This window comes from Hevea brasiliensis, chromosome 6 (assembly GCF_030052815.1).
Source record: "Hevea brasiliensis isolate MT/VB/25A 57/8 chromosome 6, ASM3005281v1, whole genome shotgun sequence".
NCBI classification, from domain to species: Eukaryota; Viridiplantae; Streptophyta; class Magnoliopsida; order Malpighiales; family Euphorbiaceae; genus Hevea; species Hevea brasiliensis.
Window position 1 is genome coordinate 6,945,101 of NC_079498.1, and position 19,395 is coordinate 6,964,495.

At 34.3% G+C, this 19,395-nt stretch overlaps 2 protein-coding genes across 5 annotated transcripts; one reads left to right on the top strand and one right to left on the bottom strand.

The window, feature by feature from the left end:
* Positions 1-828: 828 nt before the first annotated feature.
* Positions 829-4,203, bottom strand: LOC110661529 (uncharacterized). 2 transcript variants are annotated; one of them, XM_058148329.1, is made up of 4 exons: positions 4,049-4,203; positions 3,234-3,539; positions 1,832-2,077; positions 829-1,364 (listed from the first exon to the last, which is right to left on the bottom strand). In XM_058148329.1, the coding sequence occupies exons 2-4, from the start codon at positions 3,495-3,497 to the stop codon at positions 1,104-1,106; spliced, it is 771 nt and encodes a 256-aa protein (XP_058004312.1). In that variant the 5' UTR covers positions 3,498-3,539; positions 4,049-4,203; the 3' UTR covers positions 829-1,103. The 2 variants fall into 2 exon arrangements, with proteins under 2 accessions (XP_058004312.1, XP_021675879.2); XM_021820187.2 differs by having other exon boundaries at positions 1,832-2,071; positions 4,049-4,201.
* Positions 4,204-4,275: 72 nt separating this feature from the next.
* LOC110661527 (uncharacterized) lies at positions 4,276-17,967 on the top strand. 3 transcript variants are annotated; one of them, XR_009149380.1, is made up of 11 exons: positions 4,276-4,436; positions 4,893-5,116; positions 6,156-6,264; positions 7,054-7,408; positions 13,521-13,590; positions 13,765-13,832; positions 14,731-14,846; positions 14,942-15,048; positions 16,329-16,468; positions 17,046-17,409; positions 17,698-17,967. XR_009149380.1 is itself a non-coding variant. In XM_021820184.2 (10 exons), exons 1-10 carry the CDS (start codon positions 4,356-4,358, stop codon positions 17,079-17,081), a joined length of 1,347 nt encoding a protein of 448 aa, XP_021675876.2. In that variant the 5' UTR covers positions 4,276-4,355; the 3' UTR covers positions 17,082-17,586. The 3 variants fall into 3 exon arrangements, 2 of the variants coding, with proteins under 2 accessions (XP_021675876.2, XP_021675877.2); XM_021820184.2 differs by lacking the exon at positions 17,698-17,967 and having other exon boundaries at positions 17,005-17,586; XM_021820185.2 differs by lacking the exon at positions 17,698-17,967 and having other exon boundaries at positions 17,046-17,586.
* Positions 17,968-19,395: the final 1,428 nt, after the last annotated feature.

Consider the following 19,395-nt stretch of genomic DNA (forward strand, 5'->3'; position numbering starts at 1 on the left):
AGCCTGTTCTTGAATTTCATCCTGTATTTTACTTCTATTTGTTAATTAAATTTGTTATTTAAAAATATTTAAATTTTAATTTTATTTTGAAAAAATTTATTTAATTTGCAATAACAAATTTTAGATTAAAAAATTCATCTAAGTTATAGTATGAAGTCTATAAATATAATTTCAGTATTTCTTAGTGATGTAGAAATCCTCCTTTGCAGGAGATAAATCATTGTTTTGACATTAGTATTTATGTGATAAATCTAGATAATGGTTGAAATAGTCGGTTTGTTTTGAGTGAGAGGAAATGGGGTGAGTGAGAGGAAATGGGGTAAAAATCTGCTATAGTAGGTTAAAAGGATTTTTATGAAATAAAAATTAAAGTTTAATGACTTTTTAATAATAAATTGAAGTTAATGGATGAAAATGAAACACAAGCAAAATTCTGAAATAGGCTATAAAAGTTAGTAACCTACACACTTTGGCCTAGTGTAGATTGTTATTCATGTAAACAGTTCGTTGATTGTTATTTATATAAATTGTTTGGTGTTTTTCGATCAAAAAACTGTTTGGTGTTGAACCATCGAAGTTCGTACATGATTTTGATTCCAGACACAAGCACAAATGCATTTTTGCGTTCTAATTATACTTGTCTTGACCTTGGAGCTTGCTCATGTAACCTTAATATACCGGAAGATGCATTTTTGCATACATTTGCATATTTGAATGTGCTCAAGCACAACCAGGTGTAACCTTCCTGTTTTAGTATGGGTTTCTGCTTGGAATTGCTCCATACAAGATACAGATAATAGATAATTAATCCAAATAGCACCCAATTGCTTACTCATCAACAAGAGGAGACCTTGAATTAGTGAAACCATCAAAGAATAAGTGCTTACCAAGGACTACGTAATGGTTTATTTCATTATAAGTTGTACTCTTAAAATCCTAAGAAATTTGATCACCTGCTCCAACAATCTGAAAGTATATATTTCAAATACTATACAAAACTGCTGTGCAAAAATAAAAAAAATCTGATGTCAAAAGCCTTTGTGGCTTAAATTTTTTGCTTCTACCATTGCACACGCCGTCTCTCTGAAATAGCAGGAGTGAAATCACTCATCTTCATTTGATGCCAACATGGACCTTAAAATTTGCCTGTATTTTGTGGGGCTGTCATACATAGTCGGGGTATTGATAATCGCCCTTTCCAGCCATAACTTGTCAACCTCCTTCTTTTCAGTCAGTCTCTGGTAGAACCTTTTCCACTTGTACATTACTCTTTTTAAACGAACACTCTTGCTTCCTCGCAAAAGAAACTTGATGTAGTCTTTCACTAGACGAGTCAATTCCTCCCCACTAATAATGTAAACATACTGCAGTAATTAACATATAACAAAAAAAAAAAAAAAATGTTAATACACATGGCAATTGATACTATTGCTGGATAACTAAAGCCAACATAATTCCTTCAAAATTTTTCAGGTGAAGCTCAATTTACTAGTAAGCAATATACACAGATGTGAAATTTAATATGCGAGATGATCATTGCAAACATAAGACAAACTCCATAGCCACATGATACATGAATCAACTGACTGGAGATTTAGTAATCAAGTTCCATTCTGAAACAGGAAGAAATTCAAATTTCATTCTGGTTATCAGTATAACATAGGCATAATTTAAAAAATGTATCAAGTGGTTTGATAAACCTTTTACAAATTTTCTCTTCAAACAATCAAGGATACACTTAAGAACATGCAAAATATTAGGAAGTGAAACATAGTATAGAGGTCAATAACTATCCAACACGTCAGAAGAGCTAGAAGGAAGATATTATTACCAGAAAAATAAAGCCAACGGTAGCTAAGACTACTTGCAGAGTTTCATCCATGATTCCTGCAAAGCCTTCATCATCAGATCCTTCAAAGCCATCCCCACCACCACCACCACCACGAGGTGGATTTTTCCCACTTCCTCCATCATAAAATTCTTGTTTTTCAATCTGCTGCCGTAACACATCTTCTACTGACTTTCCCTTGAAACTTCCCATGAACTTCTCAAAAGGATTCCACGAAGAACCCTGATACTCCATTTCAAGAAATAAAATGTAATTTAAAAGTAGGTAAATTTGAAACTTTTTTTTTTTTGGGCTAAAGCATTGCAATGGATCTAATCCCTTCACAATGTTCATGACATTGTCTACAGCACCAAATACCTCCAATACTTAATCCTGCCATATGGAATGAGATTAAAACTTTACTGGCAGCAAAAGTTAAGATCAGTGGTTCATTGCAACAGTCCTTTAGCTTGGTTGTTTAGTGAACCACATCAGTAATCTTTAGGCCCAACATATTTATGAACCTTTCAGGTAGCAAGTCCCAAACTAGAAGAAAGACATCTTGAATTACAAAAGACAGCCAATTCAAAAATTCCTCATAATTAGGGTCATTCATGAGTTAATTCTGATTGATTTCAGAAGAAATTCAAATAAAAAAACCAAGATTTTCCCCAAAATACACTGGACTGAATTTAAAAATTAAAAAAAAAAAAGCCTGAATTAAACAGAAAATATGCAGTTGGGTCTAGTCAACCTTTTGAATTTTGGATAACTTTCCAATATTAGCTTTGCACACAAACACACATTTTTCATAATTATAAATTCATTATAGGTTAATCTCAGATAAGGCTAAGATAAGATTTGAAAACTGTCATATGGAGCTGAAAAACTTTGAATTTGAATGGTTTTATAAATTTTTACACTAAATTGAACTGAATATATATTAAAACAAAAATTGATCCAATGAGAGAAACTTCATTAGATCTTTTAGACAGAAAAGTTGGTGAACAAACCCTTATGTTAATTCAAAATGAGAATGAAAACCTCCCCTTTCACCTCTATCTATTTTATTCCCAATCACAGGGCTACTGATGGAAAGAAATAGCTAGAAAAGATGTATTCAATAATGTTCAGTACATAAGGCTTGCTAAGTTGAGACCAAAATATGCTCCATTATCCAGAGAGTCAATAAAAGGTTTCAAGAAGACAGTTAAAGGTCATAACCTTATATCAATTATTGTCACAAATTCAGTTAGAGGTCTTAACCTTATATCATTATAGTTGCAAATTTACCATTGATCTGATGAATAACAAAGACAAAATGTCACCTATCCTTTTAACACCAATCATTATTCAGTAGTAGGCATACTGAAAAATATAAAAGGTCCGAGGAGAGAATTCTTACCTCATTGTCTCTTTCAGACTTGTCTTTGCCACCAAGCAAGCAAACAGGCGTCCCTTGCTGGTATTTTGTTGCAGTTTCATGTTGTCGGTGTTTCAATACAAGTCCATATTGGGGGCACATTGAAGCAAGTTTCACACACATTGTAGGGAAACACTTAACACCAACTGGTAAGACACGGGGCATTCGAGGTTGTTGGTGTGATTGGGATGTATTTGAGACATGGAAAAAAGGTCTGCAGGGACTTGCATGAACACAAGTCGCCATCTATCAAGGTGTCTGGTCACCCACACATTAATCTTCAAAACCCTACAAAGATCAATGAAAAAGTCAAAATGGTAAAAAAAAAAATGTTGAAACTTCATCATTTTTTTTCTGAATATCCCATTGAAACAACAAAATTGCTAAACAAGCAGCATCCATGTTTGATTTGAAGATATGATCCAATTTAAACATGAAAAGAACAGTTCTATTATTTCCCACCAGAATTAAGTCCAAAAATTCCTGGGCTTCTAGCTTCATTGGCAGGAAATATACATACATTGGCAATTAAAAAACTAAAAAGGAAGAAGAAATTGTTCAATACTTTGAATTGGTTGCATTACATTTATAAGAATCCACAAATACAAAGATAATTACAAGCTAATCATTAGCTAAAATAAAATGATCTCATTGCTGATAAAAGAAGAAAAAAGTTCAAATACTACAAACATAATTTTCCGAAAGTTTTCCTAAATATCAAGATTCTAAGCCAACAATGAAAAAGAGAAAAGTGCAGAGAAACCAACGATGAAAAGAGGAGGGACGAGTCAGCTCACCGGTATATTCTAAGCCGCCGGTTTCCCCGCCGGTCGACTCTCTTATGTTTCTTATGCGGAGAAGATAGGGACGGACGAGGATGGAAAGAGAGGAGGGGTAGACATGCTATATGCTACTGCCATGACAACAGACGAGAATGTGAGATGAGCCTGGGCCGGGCCAAGCGGGTCTTTCATTTAAGCTCAGTTGAAGGCAAAAGAGGCGGTTTTAAAGGAAATGGGCCTGTTTCGGTTCACCCGTTTAAAGTCGGATTTTTCTGTTCTTTCTTTTCCTCAACGTAGAAGGAGATTCAACTAGTCTTTGGCCATGGATTCCAAAGAAGTTTACGAAATTGACCGCACTGCCGATTTTATTCACTGTAAGAACTTCACCAAAGTTGCTCTACAGGTAAAGAATTCGTATGCGTGTGTTGTTTTATTTTTTATTTACATGTAGATGTAAAACCCTAGTAAAACCCCTCATGAGATTGGACTTCCCGTTTGGTTGTTGAGAAAATGGAGGAAAATGTAAAGAATGTTGACTTTCTTGGGTTGTTTCTGGTTTCTGTTCGTGGGAAAACAAAAAGGTTGAAACATAACTCTAATAATTAAGCTAAAGAGCTAGTGAACTCGGTCTAGCTGATGGTAGAAAATCTGAATGAACTTGATCATTTTGTTATTTTCATAGAATTCACTCAGACCAGCAGCTGTGTTCTTCTTCATCTTGTACTTAGCTTAAACTTCCTTTTCGTTTTTTATTTATTAAATTGTAGACGACTTCAATAAGTTCCGAATTACTCTTTCTCTTCTTTTAAATATAGAGATTTGAAGGCTTACGCCTAATTGCACGGTATTTTAATTTTAGTTCCCAGACGAGTTATTAAAGGATTCAGTCAGAGTGGTGAGTGCTTTGAGAGACAAACTTCAGTTGCTCAGAGAATCTGTCACTGAACAAAATGGGGATAGCAAACAGGTTCGATTGTTTGTAATGGCAGACACAACTTATGGCAGTTGTTGTGTTGATGAAGTTGGAGCTTCACACGCCAATGCTGATTGTGTTATACATTATGGACACACTTGTCTCAGTCCGTGAGTATTTATCAGCACATTTTATGAAACTTTTCCTAGATCTCAACATTTGTCGGTTACTTTTACATGGATGCAGGCATCTGATGGTTGAATAATTAATGATGTACAATGTCTTTAATATTGGATTTGACCTTCTTTGTGTTGTACTTGAAGTATACTATTTTTGCTTGCTGCTTTGTGATAGAGGGTTTGATTTTCACTAGCAACATGTTAGGTTTTGCCTAAGATGAATATTAGCAAATATAGACACTGTCCTGGAATTTTTTTCCCCAAGAAAGATTTTAAAGCTGTTACTTTTTTTTTTTTTTTTTTTCATGAACTTTGCTGGTAGCAACATGGAATTCTGAAATTCAATATTTTTTTTTTAACACGGGAATTTTGTTCTTTTAATGTGAAGCCTGCATAATACATATATGTGGTTTGAAATCATTAGTTGCAAGATATGTGACATGCTAAGCATTACCAGATTAGAGTATTGAAATTTATAAGCCTTGCTGCTCTCAAGATTCTCAAATCTTTTTAAGTTTTATCATGATCACATTTGTCTAATATGATTTGTAGAAAGGGAAAAAAAAAAAAATCTTCTGATCATCTGGTGTGATTTTGATATTCTCATTGCCAAGTCTAATATTGTTGGTATGTCTATATCAATTATGAGTCACAAGCTGTGGAAGATAATAGGTCCTGGGATTCTGAATTGCTTATCATTCTATTTATTATATTTTAATTGCTCTCTGTACCTAGCTCATTCTCCATTTTACTTGCATTCTGGTATGCAGTCTTCATACTGATCAGAAACTTGGATATTTTCTTCCCACGTTTAGTGATTCTTATTAGACTGTAAATGAATTTGCTGGTGCTCTTTTTCTTTCACTTTTCCCATATTTATAATTTCTGGCATCACTTTATGGTCAGTTGAAAAGATGATTACAAGTATAAAGTTGAGTGTAATTTACACATTCTTTTCAAATCCAATCCTTGGAAATATCTGGAGCTTATAATAATATATACTTATTTTGAGACCATTCTTTGTTGGCAGGACATCAACCCTTCCGGCATTCTTTGTTTTTGGAAAGGCTTCCATTAGCATATCTAATTGTGCTAAAAGTTTATCAGATTATGCCTCGACCAACAGCAAGCCTATTGTGGTATAATAAATAAATTCTTTATCTTCTCTTCTTGACTGATTTAATGGTGTGGTAATAATGCATATGAATAAAAAATGTGGACATGTTAGTTTAGCATATGCCATTATAAGTGTCTATTTTGTGCATTGAATAATGCAATTGTACTGGAGGCTGGAGCGTCTGAACTCTGAAGGACAAGCAGACATGATTAGTTGCACGTAGTTGGTGGTGGCAGTGGCACCCCTTGAAAGAGATTAGTTGCACGTAGTTGGTGGAATGCATTACCATCCGGTAAAGCTAGTGTACACCTCCATTTGATGAGCATGCCTTAGCTTAGTAAGATTTTAATATAGCTGTTAATTACAGTTGATATAGCTGTACTGATACTTTTGTTATGTGATGCTCTGATGTTATTCTATGGTTGAAAGAATTTATTTTTATTTAGTTAAATTAATTTATTTTCTCCATGTCTGATTCTGAATAGATTTTAAGTAACCTCATTTTTTTTCTTGGACATTTAATTGACATGATATCTTACCAACTTTGTGTTAAAATGTTAAACAAAACCCCAGCTTAATCGGATTTTATATTCTCCAAGCCTACATCATTATGCAGAGTAATTATTTTTAAATGTTCATGTTGTGACGTATGGATGAAATTTTTGATCCATAGTCCTTTGTTTTCCTTTTCCTTTATATGCTGTAACTACCCAATGTTTATTAATGAATTAAACCTTTTTAACATTGCTTATTGCCTATCAACTATATATCTGTGCATGGTAACTTTTCCTTATTTTCTCTTTCAATATAGGTCGTTTATGGACTGGAATATGTGCATGCAATCCCACATGTTAGAGAAGAGCTGGTGGCATTATCATCAATGCAATCTGGGCCCAAGCATCAGGACATCCATTTTGCTGATGTCGTTTGTTCTGTAATAAATCCTTCTGATGATCAAAAAAATCCTGTTGGGCTTCCAAGACCAGTTGGTGACTACAGTGCTAGTGTAGAAGTTGAGGCAGCAGCTGGTTCTAGCTATAGAATTGGAGGTTTGATCTGGGAGTTACCTAATGGACACAGGATGGAGGACTATTTACTTGTATGGGTTGGTTCTAGCAATTCAGCATTTGCAAACGTCGTCCTTACATTTAATGGCTGTGAAATAGGTAGAAGTGTTGCACTGTTTTCCTTGAAATTTGTTGTGAAATTTTGTCTAGATATCGACACATTTCTGCTTAATAAATTTTTATGCATGTGGCTATACTCAAGTTTGGCTGACAATTTGTTGGTGAAGACATTTGTCTTGATCTTTTATACTGTTGCTTTGCTGTCTAGTTTCTGGCAAATGTGTGTTGTTTGCTCTATGCTTTTCCTCACTCTAGGCAATTGACTCCCAAATTTGATTAAATTCAATATGTTTATGGCAATTGAAATGTTAGGTAGAAACCCTTACAACAATTATTTCAGAGTTGAAATTAAGAGAACAGAAAATTAGAAGAAAAAGAGAGAGAGAGAGAGAGAGTGTCAAGAATTGTAAGGAAGAAGATAATATTTCATTGAGAATCAGAATGAATCTTTACAATATCTCACAGCCCTATTTATTGCCACTTTCCCTCCAAAAACAACTGCCTAACCACTTGCTACAATTTCTCCAACAACCTCTAACAGAAAGCTACAACTTCAACTACCATCACAACTAATTAATCAATTCACTTATTCATATACTTCCTTCTTCTGTACGTGACAATAACCCCATCGCGAGAACATTCTCGTCTCCAAGAATGTATGAAAGTGGGAAATTAGGCTTGGATGAATGATTGATCCTCTCAAGTAGCATCCTCTAATGGAAGATTAAACCATTTGACCAGTCCTTGAAGCACCATTCCTTGTAATGGTTCTGGTTTGCAAAATCTTCTCAGGGGCCACTATTATTCCATTCTCCAACATTTCGGGTAACTGTAATTGTGGCACAACATTGTCTCCAAGTTTTCTTTTAAGAAGAGAGACATGGAAGACAGGGTGAATAGCAGCATTAGGAGGAAGCTTTAACTTGTATGCCACTTTGCCAATCTTCTGCAGAATTTGAAATGGTTCATAATACCTAGCAGTTAGCTTTAAATTCCTTCTTAAGGCAACAGATGTTTGCCTATAAGGTTGAAGCTTCAGATATACCATATCCCCTACCTCAAATTCTTTCTCAACTCTACCCTTATCAGCTTGCTGTTTCATCCTGTTCCTAGCTTGCTCCAAATTACTCTTGAGAACATCATTCAACTGCTGCCTCTTCTGAAAAAATTGGTCAATAGCCTGAACTGGTGATGCAAAAGAGGGAATAGGAGGTAATGATGGAGGGTAATAGCCATATAAGGCTTCAAATGGAGTCATTTTTATAGCAGAATGGTATGAGGAATTGTACCACAACTCTGCAAGTGGCAACCACTGAAACCAGGCTTTGGGATGCTGATGAGTCATGCATCTCAAGTAGGTTTCCAAACACTGATTCAAACATTCTATTTGGCCGTCACTTTGAGGGTGGTAAGCACTACTATAAGAAAGAGTAGTGCCTAGCTGCTTTAAAAATTCTTTCCAAAACACACTTGTAAATACTTTATCTCTATCTGAAACAATTGTGACAGGGGCACCATGAAGCTTATAAATGTGTTCTATAAAGACCCTTGCTACAGAAGATGCAGTAAAGGGATGAGCCAATCCAATGAAATGGCCATATTTTGTATACCTATCAACCACCACTAGGATAGTATCCTTACCTCCAGACTTAGGAAGCTGTTCAATAAAATCCATAGTGATGTGTTGCCATGCTTGAGAAGGTATTGGTAAAGGCTGCAATAACCCAGGGGTAGCGGAAGTCATTCCCTTACATTTAGCTCATTCTGCACATTTTGTACCCATTGCAAGACTTAAGTATACATGCCAGGCTAATAAAAATGCCTCTGCAGCCTACTATAAGAATTGTGAATGCCAGAGTACCCTCCCATAACACTGTCATGATACAATGCTATTAATTGCTTCCTCAAATTACCATGACAACCCACATATAATCTATTATTGTAATACAACAGCCCTTGCTTCAACTGAAACTTGGAATGAGCTTTACCATCCAAAGAAAGTTGAGTAATTAAATCCGCAGCCTTAGAATCATTAACATAGCTATTAAGGACATTAGCCATCCAAGTAGGAATGATTTTAGAATGAGCAACAGATAATTGATTCACAGCAGAATGTGGCCTTCTAGACAAAGCATCAACCACTCTATTCTTCACCCCTCTTTTATACAAAATTTTATAATCTAAACCTAAGAGTTTAGAAATACCTTTCTGCTGTAGGTTAGTGTGAAGTCTTTGCTCTAAAAGGTGCTTGATACTTTCATGATCAGTTTTGATGAAGAAGGGACCTTGCTCAAGGTAATGCCTCCATTTAGTGACGGCAAAAGTGATTGCCAGTAACTCTTTATCGTATACAAAAAGGCTTTGATTCCTAAGGCAATAGGGTGTGCATTTTGCTGTAATACAGCTCCCATACCATAGCTGCTAGCATCCGTTTCAATGATAAATGGCTGAGTAAAATTTGGTAATGCTAGAACAAGAGTAGAAGATATAGCTACTTTTAATGAGTCAAATGCTTGTGTAGTAACTTCAGTCCATTGGAATTTGTCCCTCTTTAATAAATCTATAAGAGGCTTACTAATCACCTCATAATTTCTAACAAACTTCCTGTAATACCCTGTTAATCCCAAGAAACTCCTCAATTCCTTGACAGAAGTTGGATAAGGCCAAGCTACCATAGCCTCAATTTTGTCTGGATCTGTAGATACTCCTTTTTCTGAAATAATATGTCCTAAATAATCAACAGAATTCTGACCAAAAGAGCACTTAGACATTTTAGCAAAAAGCTGCTGCTCCTCCAACACCTTAAAAACAGATTCCAAATGCTGCAAATGAGATCCTAAATCAGGGCTGTAAATGAGTATGTCATAAAAAAAAAAAAGATCAAACTTCCTTAAAAATGGTTGGAAAATTTGGTTCATGAGAGCTTGAAAGGTGGCAGGGGCATTAGTCAACCCAAAAGGCATGACTGTGAATTCAAAATGTCCATGATGGGTTTTAAATGCAGTCTTGGGAATATCAAGAGGATCCATTTGAATTTGGTGATATTCAGCCCTTAAATCAATCTTAGAAAACATTTTTGCTCCATGTAATTCATCCAATAAATCATCTATGATAGGAATAGGAAATTTATTCTTAATGGTGTGGTCATGCAATTTTCTGTAATCAACGCAAAGTCTCCAAGTGCCATCCTTCTTCTTAACCAACAAAACAGGGGATGAAAATGGACTAGTGCTAGGCTGAATAACTTTGGAATCTCATTTTTCTGATAATGGGGATACCTGTAAGGTCTCACATTTATAGGTTTAGTATCAGGTTGTAATGGAATATTGTGATTATGACTTCTAAAAGGGGGTAAGGAAGTAGGTTCAGCAAAAATTTGAGGGTATTTATTAATAACTTTCTGAATATCAGGGTGAATATTACCTCTGTTAGCTGCAAACAAAGTAGTAGCACCAGCAAAATGAATTCCAACAGCCTGCTCTATCAAATTAACACATAATAATGGAGATTGGAAATCATTTCCCTTCCCATGCAATAACTGTTGCTAGGAATTACATTCTTGAAGGCTACCAGGTTCCATCCCCTCTTTAATCCCTTGCAAAGTAACTAAAATATCTCCCTTTTGAAGTGAGATTTGCAATCCCTTGAAATAAAATAAAATTGGACTCACAGTTCTCATCCAATCTACTCCCAATATAACATCAAATCCACCCAACTCCAAAAGTCTCATAGGAAAAGAGAAACATTGGTTCTGAGTGTGCCACTGAAATGAAGGACACATTGTAGAACTTAGTAATTTCCTTCCATCAGCTACAATAACCACTGACACAGGTGCTTGCACCACTGGAAGTTTTAAATCTTTGGCCACTTTTACATCCAAGAAACTGTTAGTGCTCCCACTATCCACCAATATAACTAATTGTCTATCCTTATGTCTCCCTATCACCTTAATTGTGTCTACACCTTGACTGCCTTCCATAGCATGGACTGATAGAGTCATTTCTGGCTGTCCTTCCCCAATTTCCTCACCTTCTACCACTTCCTGATACTCTTCCTCCAATTTTTCCACTCCTTGTTCCTCCAATTGAATGGCCATAGCAGTTTTAGATTTACACTGATGACCAGGGAAGAACTTTTCCCTACATCTGTAACAGGGTTTGGACTGTCTACTTGCTGCTGGAGTTGGAAGCAGACCTGGTTTAGATGAAGGTTGAGGTAGTGAATTACTACTGGTAGTAGAAGAGGACTTAGCAGTGGTTGTAGAAGGTTTCTGGTTGTGGTTGTTATCATTTGGGGGTTTTGGTGGATAAGAAAGTGATTGAGAAATTTTGTAGGATTGGTTTGAAGAAGAAGATGCAAAATTAGGCTTATAAGCACTATTGTACCCAGATCTTGGTATAGAAAAGGCTTTACTATTACATAGCATCCACTGCTCTTGTAGTCTAACTGCTTCAAAAGCATGAGCTAGGGTTGTAGGCCTAACCATTCTCACCATTGGCCTAATTTCATCCCTCAATCCTCCAATGAATTCAGATAAAAAATAAGCTTCCCCTAAATCAGGCATAAATCTCTCCATTCTCACCGTAAGATCCTCAAACCTATTTTGATATTCCCCAACATTAGCCTCTTGCCTTAGTCTCATAAACTCCTCAACTACATCCTCAAAGCCCTGTTCTCCAAATCTATTACATACTGCTATCTCAAATTCTTCCCAAGATCCACTAATTTTAGACTTATTCCAATTTTGAAACCAAGAGTCAGCTCTTCCTACCATATACAAGCTTGCTATTCCCACCATCTTATCTTTAGGAACCCCAAAAACTTCAAAGTACTTGAAACACTTCCTAACCGAAGCCCTTGGCTCACTCCCATCAAAAGTTGCTAATTCAATCTTAGGCAAAATCTTTTTTGACCCCATTGATTACATAACAAAATTAGAACTACCCTGATCTCTAGAATGAAGATTCAAAGTTTCCTTTGGAGCTGTTAAAGAATTCTTACCTGTCACTCCATTAGAATTCCTTTCATCAGAGTTGATGATTTCTTTCCCTTTTTCCCCAAAAAACCCTAACATTAGGGTTTCCAATCTTCCCACAGCAGTCTCAATTGCAATTTTATTCTCAGCAGCATCTTTCTTGATTCCCTCTTATAACTTCTTGAAGTCATGCTTCAGAATTTCCATTCCCTTCCTCGTCTCCCGAGATTCCCCTTGCAACAGATCCAACATTTCTTCCATTTGTGCCATTTTTAACAGCATCTTGACCCACCACTGCTGATTTAGTCATGGTTTGCGACTCCAAAGAACCAAATTGCAGATGAAACCCACCTAGTTTTCAAGCTCTGATACCAAATGTTAGGTAGAAACCCTAACAACAGTTATTTCAGAGTTGAAATTAAGAGAACAGAAAATTAGAAGAAAAAGAAAGAGAGAGAGAGAGAGTGTCGAGAATCGTAAGGAAGAAGATAATATTTCATTGAGAATCAGAATGAATCTTTACAATATCTCACAGCCCTATTTATTGCCACTTTCCCTTCAAAACAACTGCCTAACCACTTGCTACAATTTCTCCAACAATCTCTAAAAGAAAGCTACAAAAACTTTAACTACCATCACAACTAATTAATCAATTCACTTATTCTTATACTTCCTTCTTCTGTACGTGACACATTTGTCTTGGTCTTTTATACTGTTGCTTTGCTGTCTAGTTTCTGGCGAATGTGTGTTGTTTGCTCTATGCTTTTCCTCAGTCTAGGCAATTGACTCCCCAATTTGTTTAAATTCAATATGTTTAGGGATTGCCAGAGTTGCTGGACTCCTTGTTATCTTCTTTTTGTATTGGTCTAGTTTTTGTGCCTTTTTTTTTTTTTTAAAGCTGTGATCTGCACTTGCTTTCATCATTGAGCTTGTCCAATTTTTATCTATAATGCTTTACTGGAGAATGGTTGAGAAACTTGAAATATATTGTTTTGATTACTGTATTCCTGTTCGTAATGGAAATTTTGTAATTGGAATTCAATTGTTGGAAACGAATTGACCTTGGTTAGGCACACACATAATTAATGTCGAATAGACATAACTACAATGAAAACTTTATTACTTAGTATTTCTTTCCTTAGACAATCCTCATTTTGATTTGATTGCTTGTTTTAGTCAGATATGATGCACTAGAAAATCGCTTGGTGACAGATCTATCTCAACAGAGAAGGATTCTGAAGCGTAGGTATTACTTTACAAGATAAAAATACTAACTTTTAACTTCACCTCTCACTCAGAACCTATATCTATTTGTTGCTTATTTATCCTGAATTTCTTACATTTGTCCTCCTTTTCTAAGGAGGTTCTCCATTAATGTTCTTTATGTTTTGCATGATTTTTCCAAATGTTTTTCATTCAGATATTACCTGGTGGAGAAGGCAAAAGATGCTAACATTGTTGGAATTTTGGTGGGAACTCTTGGTGTAGGTATGCTTCTTTCTGTTTGGTGTTTATATTTTATTTATATTTCAGTACTAATAATTTTACTACTATTAGTGCAACTACTTGTTTGCTTTTTATCTTTATATGTTTGTTTATTCCTAAACTCCTTTTTATCTGCTTGTTTACTTTTTATCTTTGTTTGTTGATTTCATATTTCTTAACTGTCACCATCTACATGTATGCACTGCGCATGCTTCCAACTGTAGTCCAATCAATTCCTGAGCATGTTGCTCTTCACTTAATTCTCATGATTATTTTTCTCTTCTATCAAAAATCGGATGCTTATTTTTATCTTTGTTTTGCTTATGTGAATTCTTCTTCGATTAGTATATGGATTACAACTTGGGTGAACTGCACTTCTGTGAATATTCTTGTCATTCTTGTTTATTGCCCTTTTTCTTCTTTTGACATCAATTTAACGTGATGTTTATCCTTGTGATTGGTTGATAATGAAAAGCATTCATTGATGAGGACATCTTATAGGTTATAATTTGTAGGTTTGATATCATATTAAATGTTATGATTTTCCTCTCTATAAATGTGGCCATTTTCTTTGACTGTATTCTAGACCTTTGATTGGTATTAATTTTTCTAATCAATCTTGAGAGAATGAAATGTGAAATAACTCGTTCCGTTTAATCTCTGATTAGGTAGTATGGCTACCTTTCTAGATGACAATTTTTTTTATACAAACACATCTAATGTATTGCAGAATTACTTTACATTGATTATTTCTAAAGGTTTTTGTTATAGTGGTTAAGATTTTAATTGTTTGGGATTTATATATTGCTGTACCTATGTATATATGCATCAATTTACTACTGGTAATTTATTCATTAAAATGTTGGTAATTATTTTTCTAACTCTGTTCATTTTAATGCAGCTGGTTACCTTGACATGATTCATCAGATGAAAGAACTAATCACTTCAGCAGGGAAAAAGGCTTACACTCTTGTAATGGGAAGACCAAACCCTGCAAAACTTGCCAACTTTCCTGAGGTAAGCCTCAATTCATGTGTGGCAATAATTTTCTCCTTCCAATTGGAAAGCTTAGCATTCTGGAGTTGTATTGTAACAATCGCCATTTGTGACAGTGTGATGTTTTCATCTATGTTTCCTGTGCTCAAACTGCTCTCTTGGATAGTAAAGAGTTCTTAGCTCCAGTTATCACTCCATTTGAAGCCATGGTAGCTTTTGGCAGGTTTGCATATATTTACTCAACTTTCTATTTCTGAAACTCTATTAATTCTTATTTCTTGCCCATGATCACTTCTGCCTTGTTATTTGTTACTTCTAGTTACATTTGTGTTTCAAAATGAAATTTTCATCTAAAAGATTCAAAATGAAATTGTCATCTAAAAGAATGACACTGATTGTCATGCACGAATCATGAATGTGGGTGGGTGGGTGGGTGTGTGTGAGAGAGAGAAAGAGATAATCTTAGTAGGATTTAACCTTATTGGCTTTGGCTCATGGGACGAGTTCAAGTGTTTCATAAATTCAGTATCTGCCAAACTAAGTATATATTTTTGGCTCATTATTTATTATTACTATTATTATTTTGGTCCAGTTATCTAGAATTTCTAGCACTGGCAAGCATCTGTGTGCCATGAACTTATTAAAGTAGACGGAATGAGTACTACTAATTACAAATGGAGTTCTTATATAATATAATTGTATTATTTGTAGAAGTTAATAATTCATATCACTTTTATATTATTAATATTCTTTTGTACTAAATCTATCAATGTTGTGTAATATCATATACATGATAACATCTGCCCCCCCCCCCCCCCCCCAATTCTCTCTTCCCCTTTTCTTTTTTTTTTTTTTTTTTTTTATTTTTCCCTTGAAGTTTCAAGGCAAATTCATACCTGAACTCTTTTTTTTTTTTTTTTTTTTGGTTCATTTAACCACTAAAATAATCTTTGTAACAAAAGAGGTCTCATTCAATTTATGATTATGTGGACATGGTGATGCAGTCAAGGAAGATGATATTGAGGAATTATTTTGATTTAATTTTTAATTATGAAATTAAGATCTTTGATTCAAATTTTCAAGTTCAATTTCTATTAGGAAGTTTTAGTTTCTATTATTTGGGAATTCTGTTATTATTAGGAATATTTAAAAAGTTATAGTAGGTTTAGACTTTTCCTAGTCACTGTTGGTTTTTGTCAAAGAATAAAATGGTAAGCCTAGTCTTTGGTTGTTTCCCTGCATCTTGTCTGTTGCATGTGCCATTGATTGGCTAAATATGTGTGCTTTGTATTATGAAAGTGAAATTCAGCTAAAAGTAAATTGAGGGGCTTGTTTCATGGAATCTGATTAGGATAATTTTATGTTTAAAGATGTAATTGACTTGTCATGGAATCTGATTAGGATAATTTTATGTGTAAAGATGTAATTGACATTGACTAACTTTAGGGTTTTGGTATTCTTTCATCAATGCTGAATGCTTACAATTGGAATTTCATTCTGCAGAGGAAAACAATGGTCAGGAGAATATGTGATGGAATTTCGGGATTTGATTAATTCATCTCCAGTGGAAGCAAAAGACAAATCTGAAGAAGCAAGGTTTTCTTTCATGCAAGGCAGATATGTAGAAGATTTTGATTTGCAAGGTAGGTTTCACTCCTTTACATTTATTTGTTGCTGCTGGATTCACTGGAATTAGCTGGGTGAAAAATGAAGATGCTTTTGAAGTTTTGGCTGTGAAAATTTTGGGGATGCATTATTTTTTTAATATTTTTTATCAAGAGTTCAAAAGACTGAACTAGCTAATCAATGAGGGATTATCAATCAATATATAGTTTGATAGAGGTCAATAGTCTATATTTTAGATATTGTTTGGAGATTTACTCAATTCAAAACTGCCATTCATGCATTTAAAATTTATTTTTGATTTATGGGCACTTTGAAAAAGGACATATTCACATGCATATATATCTGTGTGTGTGTGTGTGTGATTGATGAACTGATCAATAACATATTTTTCTCTCATAAAATGTGGCTTTTCTATTGTCATTCCACATCCTGTCCAATAATTATGGAAGTGCGAGGCTGCAAGGGTCTATTTTGAAATGTTCTAGCTTCTTGTACCCTTGACTTAATTCTTTTACGGCCATTGATCACTCATATAAACTGTCACTTACTATAGTGCTTATACTGAGACAAGTCATGAAAATGTTGCTCAAGCAGAGAGCATTGAAGAAGATGATGGAGCTCTTGCTTTAGTGAATGCAACAGAGAAAGCCCTGCAATTACATGACACAAATTCTGCTTCACTTGTCAAGAGAACAATAAAATCAGGAGCTGAGTACTTTGCTAATCGATCTTATCAAGGTCTTGACATGCACAATGACAATTCCTTGCCAGAACCATATTTGATTGGTAGGACTGGTAAAGCATCAGGTTATGAACATGAGAAAAGCAAGACTGATAATCTGTGATAAATTTTGAGAAACATAGGAAGATGAAGACAGTTGACCTGAGATAGCTTGTGGGATATCAAATTGGTCGGAGCTCAGCAGGAGAGAGGCATTTTTTGCTACAAGAATCAAAGGTTTGCTTCTCTATGAGGAATGCCTAATTTTATATTTTGTAGCAGTGCATTTTGTTTGTTGAGATTAAATATACACATGAACAGAAGTTGTGATCATTTAATTTGCCATCCTATTGCTTGTTCATAATTTTTTGAGGAATCATATGCTTCAAAATTACTAGGCCCTGTTTTGTATAATTTAAACTTTGTGTGGTATAGAATTTTAACTCATGTTCTAATATAGGAATTATGTGCAAGTTTCATGAGAAAATAATTTGCAGTAATGTCTCTCCTCTCCTCTTGTTGCAGCGAAACCTTTGAGGTTTAAGGGTGATTGGTTCAACTGTTGAATATAACTGTTGGACTTGCTAGTATTTGTAGTTTGAATACTAGTATTAGGTTTGTAAGAGGAGTCTATTGTTGTCTTTGGAACATCAATCTGTGTGATGTTCTGGAGATCCATTACAGGATTTTGATTAACCTATGATCTCGTCTTATATTCATGGACTGTAGTATCTTGTGGTTGAGGTTGTGGCTATTGTCGGTGTCATTCCTTTATAAATGTACTTATTTCAATAAGGGCTTTTGCGATAGCTATTGATGCATTAGGGCAAGATAGAAAGTCGTCAACTTGAGCATCCTACCGTGCTTGTTTCGTTTGCTTCAGTGTTTCCATCATGAGGAGTCTGCATATTGTTATTGTTTTGATTTTGTGCTTGGTTTGATGCCCCATTGTTGGAGCTTTTCACAGAAATGGTGCGTTAAAAAAAAAAAAAACCCTGTAAATTTAGGGTGAATTTGAAACTATTTATAAGAAAAAGGTGAATTTAGAAAAATGTGAAACTATTGTCTCCATTTCTTCAACAAGCAAGTTGTCCTCCTCGTGAGGATTATTCAAAGTATGTGAAAATATTACTGTGCTATGAATTTGAGTATTATGATTATCCATGGTGAGGATTGTAGAAACTGAGTTCATGTTCGACACGCTAATCAATGAACGCCTAGCCTGTCCTGTGTGCTAGGACTCCGCTCTGATGGTTAAGTAAATGAAAAGCTAGGTGAAAAATAAATATCAATGCTGGTGGTTAAATTGACTCAAGTAACTCATTACAAGTTGGGAAATTTGTCCCATTCATAATGAATTCAAAAAAATATAATTATATAAAATTTATATATTTAAATAATAAATTTTACTATATATTTTATTTTGTATCTTAGATTTATAATAAATAAGTCTTAATAAAGTTGTGAATATATAGATATATTTAAATATCCTTACACTGATAAAAGAATCTGTATCATAAAAACGCGTTTCGAAACTGAAGGGTTTGTTCGGCATCATATGAAGATTTTTCTTTTGAAAGAGTATTGTACCATGTGAATGCTATGATATATATATATATATATATATATATATATATATATATATATATATAAGATAGTTACTTATTTAATAAAAATTAAATTATTGGTAAAGAATTATCCGACTGGCTATGATAAACACTTGAGGAAAGTTGATTGATAGATTATTCAACGTCAATTAGCAGCCAGTCTTGGCTGGCTGTTGCAATTTATATAACTTGTTGAGCTCCCCCCATAATTAGTGGCAGATTATATGGAAGAAATTCTCAACATGTGCTTCACTCTAACAAGAATATTTCAAAGCATATATATCATATTCCATTAGATTTTTTTTTCACTATTTAAAAATTAAAATTTTATATTAACTTATTTTTTTATTATTTTTTATATTTATAATAAAAAATTTAATTTTTTTAATTTTAAAAAAATAAAAAATAAAAAATATAACTGTGTGAGAATTTAATTAAATATTTTTTTTACACATGATGAAAACGTTTGATTGTTAATATTTGGACATTCCTTGATGAGGGTAAGGGTTTAAACTACACGGCACTTGAATATGTCGTTTTTGTTTTTACATAAGAACTGTGAGTATCCACAATTACAATTTTGAGAAGAAAACAATTATCACAATTGTTTTTAGCA

Coding starts and splice junctions, on each gene's coding strand:
- LOC110661529 (XM_058148329.1), bottom strand. CDS start 3,497: ATGGCGACTTGTGTTCATGCAAGTCCCTGCAGACCTTTTTTCCATGTC. Junction 2,078..3,233: donor AGTCTGAAAGAGACAATGAG/GTAAGAATTCTC, acceptor CTTGAAATGGAG/TATCAGGGTTCTTCGTGGAA. Junction 1,365..1,831: donor CCGTTGGCTTTATTTTTCTG/GTAATAATATCT, acceptor TAATTACTGCAG/TATGTTTACATTATTAGTGG.
- LOC110661527 (XM_021820185.2), top strand. CDS start 4,356: ATGGATTCCAAAGAAGTTTACGAAATTGACCGCACTGCCGATTTTATT. Junction 13,591..13,764: donor AGAAGGATTCTGAAGCGTAG/GTATTACTTTAC, acceptor TTTTTCATTCAG/ATATTACCTGGTGGAGAAGG. Junction 14,847..14,941: donor AACTTGCCAACTTTCCTGAG/GTAAGCCTCAAT, acceptor CATTTGTGACAG/TGTGATGTTTTCATCTATGT.